Source organism: Leuresthes tenuis, unplaced genomic scaffold (assembly GCF_036924035.1).
Source record: "Leuresthes tenuis unplaced genomic scaffold, fLeuTen1.0.hap1 SCAF_7, whole genome shotgun sequence".
In the NCBI taxonomy this organism is placed as follows: domain Eukaryota; kingdom Metazoa; phylum Chordata; class Actinopteri; order Atheriniformes; family Atherinopsidae; genus Leuresthes; species Leuresthes tenuis.
In genome coordinates this window covers 17,096,710-17,107,948 of record NW_027325361.1, presented here as the reverse complement: position 1 = coordinate 17,107,948, position 11,239 = coordinate 17,096,710, and the positions used below count along the sequence as shown (strand labels likewise).

General features: G+C 41.0%; 2 protein-coding genes across 2 annotated transcripts in view; one reads left to right on the top strand and one right to left on the bottom strand.

Annotated features, from left to right (window-relative positions):
* Positions 1 to 564: 564 nt before the first annotated feature.
* Positions 565 to 7,570, top strand: LOC140311960 (lipoprotein lipase). Its single transcript, XM_072389580.1, has 10 exons — positions 565 to 1,205; positions 2,014 to 2,210; positions 2,326 to 2,505; positions 2,803 to 2,914; positions 3,014 to 3,247; positions 3,732 to 3,974; positions 4,225 to 4,345; positions 4,605 to 4,823; positions 5,637 to 5,738; positions 5,824 to 7,570. The coding sequence occupies exons 1-10, from the start codon at positions 1,106 to 1,108 to the stop codon at positions 5,843 to 5,845; spliced, it is 1,530 nt and encodes a 509-aa protein (XP_072245681.1). The 5' UTR covers positions 565 to 1,105; the 3' UTR covers positions 5,846 to 7,570.
* A 1,548-nt stretch (positions 7,571 to 9,118) lies between these two features.
* The window catches only part of LOC140311959 (disintegrin and metalloproteinase domain-containing protein 10), a 33,550-nt gene continuing 31,429 nt past the window's right edge, over positions 9,119 to 11,239 (bottom strand). Inside the window, exon 15 of the mRNA XM_072389579.1 lies at positions 9,119 to 10,114. Coding sequence (XP_072245680.1) covers positions 10,010 to 10,114 — 105 coding nt within the window. The 3' untranslated portion in view covers positions 9,119 to 10,009. The remainder of the gene's footprint in view (positions 10,115 to 11,239) is intronic.

Genomic DNA, 11,239 nt, shown 5'->3' with positions numbered 1-11,239 from the left:
GGGCGCTTTGACTTGTCAGGCCTGTTGGACTGTTCCAGATAGGTTCGCTCATAACACGTAATGTAGGTGGCATCTTTTTGACAGAGAAGAAGAATATTTGTGTTCATTCTACGATAACCTCGGATCACCTTCTGAAGATAACTGAGGATGCATGATTATTACAAATTCCTCTTAAAAAAACTATGTAAAAGCATGTCACAATTGTACATATTCTCTTAGCCCTGCAAAAATCTGAGAAAACGACCCCCGAATGTTCTCAATGGGTCCCCGTGTCTTTTAACGTCGTGGAAGGCCAGCTGTGGGTGACGGACTCTATATTATCTGCTACACATGACGGCCTCCGGCCTGCCTCACACAAAGTGACTGCAGCATTGCGTACTTCTGTCGATACAGTAACATTTATTCATCCCTCTTCTGCAAGACGGCAGCACTCTCACTCCTGATGACGTTTAAAGGAAAAAAAGATACAAAACTTATCTTTTCAAACAGGTTATTGATAATACCCACACTCATTTTGAATGAATGTAAATTTCTTAACTCAAGTTTCTTGTGGTGTTGCACCACCCGTGTGTCTCCATTTTCTGCAAGGTTCGTGTTTTACTTTATATCTAATTAACCCTGCGGTACGAACTTTGTGATTAAAGTGTTAAATCAATCTTCAATTATGTGCTGGTCACACAACGGAGTGAAGAGTCCACAAGACAGCGATGGAACATTCACGAGATACAGTCCTAATTAGTTCCTCGTGTTTGGCTTTTTAAGTGGTTGAAACGCTTAGTACATTTAAAAACATTAACGGTGGCCTCATATTGCTTTAATGAGAAGTTATTCTGGCAGCCAGAGTTGTTAACTCTGCCCATGAAACAGCCTAATGATTTACTTTACACACATATTTCCATTCCCCGCCCGGAGGTCAGCAGCCAATGGCATGACAGAAGCTCACAAGCGCTATTTAAGACGCAGTCAGTTCAAGGTGGTTCAGATATCAACGTTGTGCGCTCAACAGGACTGTCTGGATTAGGAGGCAATAAATACAGTGACAGGCTGCGGTGTGTCTTTGATTGTGAAAAGACATTTTCTTTTAAAGGAGTAAGCTTTGAAAGAAATGAGAGCGTGCCAGGTTTGGTTTGTGCACTTCGTGGTGTTGAACGCAGCTGTGCATTATGTGACGTCCTTGGAAGAGGAGCTCGCTGATTCTATTTTTGGTGAGTTTCCAGTTTAACTTCAACCGCATTCATTCTCAGGCACATCAGCAAGCCTCTTTAGGATTAAGGGGTCTTATCAGAAAACTTTAACGTGAATTAAACGTGTGTAGAAACACGTGCATTGATTTGAATGAAGTCTGCCATCATCGTAAACTGTCTACATGACAGGATTTGGATCACTCCTATACGACTGATCTCGTCTTCAACTCTCACTAACGTCTCACCACTAAGAAAGTGTTTTTCAATACTAGAAAGCCTGCAGTAGAAATTTGAAAGGTGAAGTTGTGCAGCTAAATACTATCAGCAGACACTTTTCTGGGTGTAAATATGTTAATTGATGTTTAAAGTTTGGCCTGTGCAAACCCTTTAAATGCCGGTGTGGCTCTTACCTCCTCCATCCCACCCCATCTAAACACCAGCAGCCCCCTCTTGAGTTGGGTCAGCTGACTGTTTAAGGACCACTGAAACTTGGACAGAATATAGTCAATAAGATGACAGTGACAAAGCTGGGAAAAGCCTCAGTGGACCCTGAAAAGCTCAGTCTTGACCTTGTGAACCCCTGTGACCCCTGAGCTCTGACCTCATCAAAGTTAGATCTCATTTATTGAAGGGATCCCGGAGCCAGCTTTGGTTGTAGCCTGTCACTCTGTTAGCTTGTGAGGCATCCCGGATATCCCAGTCAGAACATTTGATAAGATTTAAACATTTGATGTACACAAGTTCAAGGGAGCATCTTTTTTTTCATGTCTTAAATGTTAAAGATGAAAAAAAGAACCTCAAATTTAATTTATAAATATTTTCCTTTCAGGAAACTTCCTCGACCCTCTGAAAGACTTGTTGGACCACAAGGATGACAGCAACGCAACTATTGCCAAATTCTCCCTCCGCAAACCCTCTCATCCTGACGATGACCTGTGCTACATCATTCCTGGTAATCCAGAAACCCTGGCGACCTGCTCCTTCAACAGCACGTCCAAAACCTTCCTCGTAATCCATGGATGGACGGTAAGCAGACCTGACCCCTTGTAAAGCCCCACTGTGCTCTGTTTCTTTGTGTGTTCTGCTGTCATTATCAGAGATCTTGTATGAAAGTTCAATGTTTTGACTGTCATCACAACAGCTGAGTGGTATGTTTGAAAGCTGGATGCCTAAGTTGGTGTCGGCGCTGTATGAGAGAGAGCGAACGGCCAACGTCATCGTGGTGGACTGGCTCAACTCGGCCCAGAACCACTATGTGGTTGCAGCTCAGAACACTAAAGCAGTTGGACAGGAGATCGCTCGCTTAATTGACTGGATAGAGGTGAGCGGGATCCAAATTAAGTTTAGTTCATTCCAAAATGTTGCACCCATCACTTCCTTTTTTTAAAGGGCAGTCAACCGCCTACTTTTTTGCTAATGGTTGCCATTACTGTCTCTTGATTGGTAACTGTAGAGGACAAAGAAAAAACTTTTACTTAAACATTTGATGTAAATACCTCATTAACCGTTAGTAAGACTGTGTTTTATTCTGTGGCTCTAATTCAAGGACTTGTCAGTTAAACTAGCTGGTGAACACAGTAGTAATCCACACTGACTGTATTTGTCTTGCATTCAAAAGGAGACCACCAACATGCCTCTCGACAACGTCCACCTCATTGGCTACAGCCTCGGGGCTCATGTGGCGGGATTTGCTGGCAGCCATGCTACCAATAAAGTCGGAAGAATAACTGGTAAACTAAAGTTGACTCTTAAAGATTCTTACAAAGTAAGGAAGTAACGTATGATAATCCGCAGTTAACACTGTTGATGCTCATTTTCTCTGCTTGAAGGTCTTGATCCAGCAGGTCCAGACTTTGAGGGTGAGCATGCACACAGGCGCCTCTCTCCAGATGATGCACACTTCGTTGATGTCCTCCACACCTTCACACGTGGCTCCTTGGGTCTCAGCATTGGGATCCAGCAGCCCGTCGGCCATGTGGACATTTATCCCAATGGAGGGAGCTTCCAGCCAGGCTGCAACCTCAGGGGGGCCCTGGAAAAGATTGCCAACTTTGGGATATTTGGTAAAAGCAAAAAAGTTCATGATAGTTGTAAAGTGTTTGCACAATGTCACAAGACCTCTTTATTCTCTATTACTCTATTCATAGAGTGGGATTTTTTTCATGTCGGAAGGAATGACCACCTTACCTCCAACAGCAGTGTATTTGTTACAGAAAGCTTCAATGCACATTTCTTTTATTCCTCACTCAGAGTGCAACGTCTAGCAGTGTCAGTAGCAATGCAGCTACTTGTTGCTTGTCGTTAAAATGCCACAGCAGTGTACATTGTTGCTGTCTGTCTCACAGTTTCATAAGTCACACCTCTCAAAATAAACACAAGGACCTAAACATGGCTGAGGAAAGGTCAGACAAATTTCTGCTCTTTTAGCTAACAGGTGGCCAAGGAGTGGGGACACACACACACAAAAAAACGGACATATTTGTATTTTATTCCTTGGTGTTCTTGGAGCGGCGTGTGTTTATTCACCCCTCCCTCTTTCCTCCTCAGCTATCACCAATGCAGTGAAGTGCGAGCACGAGCGGTCGATCCACCTGTTCATTGACTCCCTGCTGAACGAGCGGGAGGCTGCCATGGCCTATAGGTGCGGCAGCAACGACATGTTCGACCGCGGCATGTGTCTGAGCTGCCGCAAGAGTCGCTGCAACATGGTGGGCTACGGCATGAGCAAGGTCCGCAGGGCACGCAACGTTCAGATGTACACCAAGACGCGAGCCACCATGCCTTTCAGAGGTCAGTGAACCTTTTGTTCACAGTCATAACTGCTTTCACCTGAGTGTAGTTTGAGTTTTAAAATGTTAATGTTATTGCAAAAACAAGGCTAACACAAAAAAAAACAACACCTGATAGATGTTTGGGGAAGTGATTAAAAATTAAAGCGCAGTGGCCTCAAAATCTCATTTGACGCAGGTTTGTTACAATAACCTACGTGCATGTTTTCAGCTTCTTCAGTAAATGATGCATATGGTGTCCATCCTTCTAGTTTACCACTATCAGCTGAAGATCCATTTCTCCAGTAAGATTAATACTTCGGAGATGGAGCCATCACTTACAGTCTCACTGTATGGAACCAAAGGAGATGCTGAAAACCTGGAGCTTAAACTGTGAGTGTGACAGTTTAAATCCTTTTTGTAAGCGATTTACAACACTGTGACTTGCATCTTGGAAGTTACGAGCTTTTTTGTAACTGCAGCACAATGGCTGATATCACTAGACACACATTGCAAAGTGGGCCATTAACTGTGTGTAGTTATACCACTGTTACATCGTGTTTTATGGTGCACACTTTACAAGCCCGAGCTGAGTAAAACACCCATTGGCTATGAGTTAAGCAGTAACATTTCTTTGTATTTTCTCTGGCAGAAAAGAGAGGCTTATGACAAATAAGACACATTCATTCCTGCTGGTGACAGAAAAAGACATCGGTGACCTGCTGATGTTGAAGTTTAAGTGGAAGGAGACAGACAGCTGGTCAGCCTCCAACTTGTTAAAGATGGTTTCCTCTTGGTGGTCTGGAGACTCAGATGGCACTAACATGGAGGTTCACAAAATCCGAATCAGAGCTGGCGAGACGCAACAAAAGTGAGTTAAAGATTAAAATAGAGAGGTTCTTGTCTCTCAGTATGGAAAAGTAGCTTCACAGATACACCAACACTTTGCTAGCATTGAACCGAGAAGTGCTCACAGCTGGGGCTGGGAATGGGATTATGTGACATTCAGGGATAATTAAATCTTTGTGACCACAGGTTTTGGATCACTTTTGAATTGTCAAAGTGGTCCAATGCTGTTATATGTGCACAAGCTTGCTTCTTTTATGCTTTACAAGGGGAATCTTATCCAAATTGACACAAGCACCTGTTCCAACCTAGTGTTCACATTGGTGGAAAATAGCTATATATAAGACAAAAGGCCCGTTGTTTTTATTTGTAGCAGCAGAAATAAGAATACTCAGTAAAGCAGCATGGCTGTAGACGTGTCAATCCACCAGTTGGGCCATCTCTTCGGCCCAATCGGGAATGTCCAAACAACTACCAGTTAAATTCCAGTGGAGTTTATTCATCATTGTTTAGTTTTTCTCTGGCTTTTCGTGAAGTGCAACCTTGAAAACATTCGTGTGCCCTTCACGATCATTTGTGATCAAATTATGTCCCACAGTTCCACGAATCTGTTCCACACTCAGATTTATGTTCAAATTCCTACAAAATTATTTCCCACTAATTTTAGTAACTTGTTAACTGGTTAGCAACTGGTATGGGGAATATTATCATTCTTAGTGTACTCGCAAACCACCATTAGCATTTAGATAAAAGTCTAGTTCAACCTGCCACCCTCTGATGAGGCTTATGGTTGAAACAGTTCTTCGAATCAACTGTATTTCATGTATTACTTCTACAGGATGGTGTTCTGTGTAAAAGACCCAGATTCTCACAACTTAACTCAAGAGGTCACCTTTGTGAAATGTAAGGATGCGTGGAGGATCAACCCAAAGCGAAAGAGGTGAGTTTGTCTTTGCGTTTGCTCGTTTATCACCCCAGCACCAGTTAAAGCTGATAAATAACCCTGAACTTGGCTTTGTCTGTAGAGTTACTCTGGAGAACCACTGACCATGAAGAAAAGACACTGTTGAACAACTTTTTTTTTTTTTTTGTCCAACTCAGCACTTATCAGATAACTTATACGCTGTTTGTTCACCTGTACATTTCTGTTATACAAAACCTTTACCACCTTGTATATATCTACAGATGTATGTATGTTATTTAAAACAATATGTATGTGAATACTGTACAATTATTTTGTAAAAAGCTGTTCTTATGACACATGTAAATGTATAGTTGTGTAAATGCAGTCATCTTTGGTGCTACATTTTTTGTCCAAATAGATGGATGTAATCAAAGTTAGGTCAAGCTACATCAACAAAGATGTGTTTTCAATTCAAAATGGTCCTTTATAACAAAAGGACTGATCGCCATCTGGACAATATTTGCACCTCAGTTTCAAAATGAATCTTTTTCATCAATGATATGCCTGATAAAACACACTTCATTTGACTGTTTGTTGATAATACCGGAGTCTGTCCTGCTTGTGTTGGCCACTTTTGCATGAAGTAATGGAGAACTGATTTATTAGTACAGACATCAAGAATATCAACAACAGATGTTTTGTGTTATCCATGTTGAATGAACCACTACCAATGAAGTCTTTGTCTTATCTTTGTTTTATTCTGAAAATGTGGTCATGCGATAAGAGGTGTGCCGACAGGTAGTGACTGATAACACTAAATCACGTCTGCATCACTTGTTTTAGACTAAAACAAAGTCACCAGCGCTTTAAAACAAGTTGTTCATTTGGCATTGTTATGTTTTAATATAAGAATGTATCAGTGCAATTGTCCTCTCAGTCTCATATGCTACGATGCCTGATGACTAGTGTTACCATGTTAGTTTCTGGAGGTACTTTTATCCTATACCCTAAAATACCTCCTTAGATTTAATTTCTAAAGGTGAAAAACAAGGTTCTACAAAATCCCAACCTTAAAGAAAGAGAGGGAATGAAGTTTAGGTGACTTTCTTCAGGTGTTTTAATACTATATACTTTAATTTATATACGTAACTTAACCAAGCATTCACCACTGTGGCTCTCAGCACTGCATATGACTGTGAGACCTGTATCAGTCTGCATTACTGTAAACGGTCGCCAGGCTGACCTTTTCTTAACTTTGCGCTTTTCTGGCTTTTCTGTGTTACTATTGCTTTTTTTTATGAACTTTGTGACTTTTATTGGTTCACCCCAAATAGCAAAAGCAGTCGTTTCGAGTGCTTTTGTGCAGTTTGTACTGTTACTGTACACTTCTAGAAGTGCTAAATACTCCTAATTTGTCTATTTTGTCTGAGCATGTGATGCTCAATGTCAGGTAAAAAGCAAAGCTAAGGTCAATGTTGTCGCTGTTTAGTGTGTTTAGTCTTTGTAATAGTAAATCTTTTTCTCATAATGCTCATTTATTCATAACTACATTTCCAGTTCTTTGAGCAACGTGTAATCCTCAGCTGTTTAGAGATCGGTACTGTAATCATTGTGACTTTTAAAAAGAGGAAATGTTTTACTTTTGCACTGAGAACCGAGGAAAAGATAGCGAAACCAAGTTAATTGTAGATCAGATTTATGGAAATGTCATAAAACACAACGATTTCCTGTAAGATGCACTGCTATAGTTACCTCTGTCTGATTTTATTCTATAAAATGTTCATCTCTGTAAGTCTTTGTACATATTTGTAAATGCAAACTGTCAGTGTGTCGCGCAAATTCTTTAATAAAACCAACGTTGCCATCTTCGAGGTCAACTTGAGCCATTTGTTGATGATTTGTGACAGTTTGAATGATAAATTCTCACCGTAGTTATCATGTTCATCAACGCAACGCATTTATTTCTATTGTTATTAAAACACAATGTGTGTTTGATATAAACAGTAACTATTTAAAATGCTCACACAGCTGTTTCTGATATAAAAGAAGTTTTAGAGCGTCTCAGAATAAGACGTCCTTGCAGTTGTGACGCCAGTACGCTTGGCTGACTGTGTCAAGGTGACCTGAAGAGATATTAAATCAGGACACTTGTGCTGACTTGTTTGCACAGACTAATATAGCTTCTCTACACTTTCTTCTAAAAAGTTAAAACCTAAAAAGGCTGAAAACCAATAGATTCCAATATGCATCCACATTTTTATGCTGGTTTTTAACTTAAAGTAGCTTAGAAGTCAGATATTTCCCACTGATTTGCAGTAATATGCAGAATAAAATGCAAACTACTCAGAAAGTACAGGATTCTCCAAATTGTATTTATATACCGTACGGGGGGTTAGGGTTGTATGGAGGGCCTGAAATCAGCTCGAGAGGCAGCTGGATATTGAAACAAACTTTCTTATTACCAAGAAACAAGCAAGATCAGCAAAGGTGCTTAAGATGCAAAACACAAATCTGAGAAAAAAACTTTTTAACAGAAACATTAGACCTAGACGGACACAAGAAACAGTTCAGAAAAGCTGAGCAGAATGGCAAGGCCTTTCTGGAGAGCGGCCAAATGGATCTGTCTTGCACCTGTCTTGTGGCAGGCCGAGCGGGTGAAACCAGCAGGGACCCCTCTAGTGGTTGGCTGACATGTTAGACATGTCAACCCACAATCCCCAACCCAAAGTGACAGCTCTGCTGAAAAATCCACTGACCGTGTTATAAAGCCCAGGGCTGCAGCAATGTCTGCTGACCCCATGATTGAAACAGACAAAAACATTGCAAACCCCGAGACTGGTATTTCAGGCTGTAGCAGGGAATATAGTGAAAGCTCAGGATTATGAAGGCCAAGCAACAAAAAGTCAGGGGCATCAAAACCAAGGGTTTCCATGACAAAGTGGTCCTCCACTGCCTCAGTAATCCATCCACTCCAACTCTATAAGCTAAGGTTTTTCATCAGAATTAAGTGATAGGTTCTCAGCTGCCCATAGTCTTTCCCACAGCCCTGATACACCAGCCACAGTATTGGTAAGTCTTAACTGAATCACCTCAAACTCTTAGATGCCCCATGTTAATGGAGAGTAAAGCGTTGCTCTTGGTGTTGCAGGAATCTGGTGGTGGTTGACAGAGAGGAACAGCATCTGTTGCTGTGACCCCTGATCTTCCACATGCCTGGTTTCACCCAAAGACCTCCAAACTGAGGACTGGATGGCCTCTTTAGCTCCACTGATTGGATGTTGGGTTTTGGCAGACTCTTGGCTGAATTTCTCAAAAAGGGTAATATATTCAGCAACTGGCTCTATGCTTGGCCAGATTCTTTAGTCATGCTTTGAGTTGTATGGAGGACCCAAGAACAGGCTCAATTGCAAGAGGAGGGTGGATAACAATGAACAAACTTTTATTCTTTTTACTTACAAAAACAAAGCAAAAGGTGCTGCTGCTGCAGGGAATCCAAAACAGAAATAAAAGATAAAACAAGAACCGAAATAAGGCAGAAAACAGAACTTACAGACATGAAGCAAAACAACACGCCAGGACAGAAAACAATCTGCAAATGTCGCATAAAACCGTGTGGTATATATAGACAGATGAAACAAAAGAATGGACAAACAGGTGTGACATAAAACTGTGAATCAGATGCACGAAGAAAAACTCAACAAAATGCAACAGATAGAAACCATATAAGAAAAAAAAAACAACAGATGAGCAACGATTACAACAAAATTCACAGAACAGTACTTTTTGAGATGACTGTCTTACTCAGATGAGTTTTTCCTTTTTTTCAGAGGTTATGTCAGTGGGATCATTCATTTACATGAAAATGGAAACCCAGACAGTCACCAAAGCGGAAAGGTTTTTCATTTCAGTACATGCAGCAAAAGGTGGTCTCACAATGTCAACAGTGAAGTGGCACAGTATGTGTCCTTTCTGAGGGGAACCAGACTGACCCATCACACAGTTGGCAGCAACTTTTTCCACAGCACATGTATCGCAGGAGACTGGCCCGGGCTGTACAGAGAAGTAGCCCAAGGACTGACAAGTGCAGCTCCATAATGGGGTGCAGACATATCAGGTGACAAACTGCCACGAGATGCAATGAGCAGGTGTTTAGCGTCCCAAGAGGTCTTGTGCAGATCAAAAACTGTGATGTTTGCCCAAAGGCATCTAATTAATGAAACCTTGACACTGAAATCCCAGAAAAAGGTGTTTTAAATTAATATCATTATGATATACTTTCAGAGGTGGCAGAGGTCGGATGTTAAAGGTCAGTTTAAGTCACGGGTGTTCAGTGTACGGCTACACAGACAGATGGTGCAGCCCATCACTCCGGACAGCGTCAGTATAACCAACAGGATGACCCACCAATGAGCCTGCAGAGAATAAATGAATAATACATTTAACATTTCTCACAAGGTAAAATGATTGATTCTGCATGCGATATCTGTGAATGCTGAAGACTTTTTTTTTAATGTTAAGTAAATCATTCTTTGATTATGTTTGCTGCTTAACTGCTGATCCCGCAGACATTTATGAGGCTGACTGCAGGAGAACGGGCTTGAAAGGAGACGAATGATTAAAACTTGCACGACACTGAATCGAAAATGTTATTTAGAAAATTCCTCAAGCAAACATTTAACTTTTCGTAAGGAATACTGAAGAGAAAACGAGCTGTGGCTGAAACATACCAACAAATAAGGCCACATTATAGTAGTCAAACTCTTAGAAAATCATGTCATTAGCAAGGTAAAACTAGGGACATTTTTCCAAGGAAAAGCACTTAAACCATGACAAAAATCACTTAAGTTCTTGTTGATGTCAACATTTCTCATTTTTGTGCTCAGTGTTCCTCAAGAGATCCACTCAGTTACAATGGGTGCTGTTGCCTGAGACCAGTAAACTAAAAGTAACCAGGCAAGAAGTTTAGCATGGTTTTAAGCATGGACGTAAATAGCCCGGTGTGATGTATTTGGTGTCACATTCTTGGTTTGAGTAGCACTACTTTGTTCTCATGTTTCATAGAAAAACTCCAACAGAGCAGGTTTTGTGTGTTGTGTGTTATCTATAAGCCCGCTGAAGGGATCGTTAACTATTTACTCAACATTAGGGCCAATTTCCACGTACATTCTCACGGAACAGATCCAGTGAGATGCATTTTCAACAAAGTGCCCATGCTTCAGCTCTGACACAGACCTGCATTACGTTGCGCTCTTCTAGAAAGGGTTTAGACCACATTTTAAACAAAAATATAGAGGCAAATCCTGATAATCCGTGGAAAAAAAAAAGAAGGAAAACAAGCACCGCACTCCCCCGGGTTTACAGTGTGACTTCCCACTAAGCAGTAGATGCGATTAGACACAGCATTACACAGACCAATAGTGTTTTTTTTATTATTTTATACTTATTTATTCAGTTGGTTACCAGGGTCCCTTCAACATAAGTCATAGAAGGGTGCAGTGTGTACTAATGAGCAAAAAGGTTATTAGCTTATTAGATTG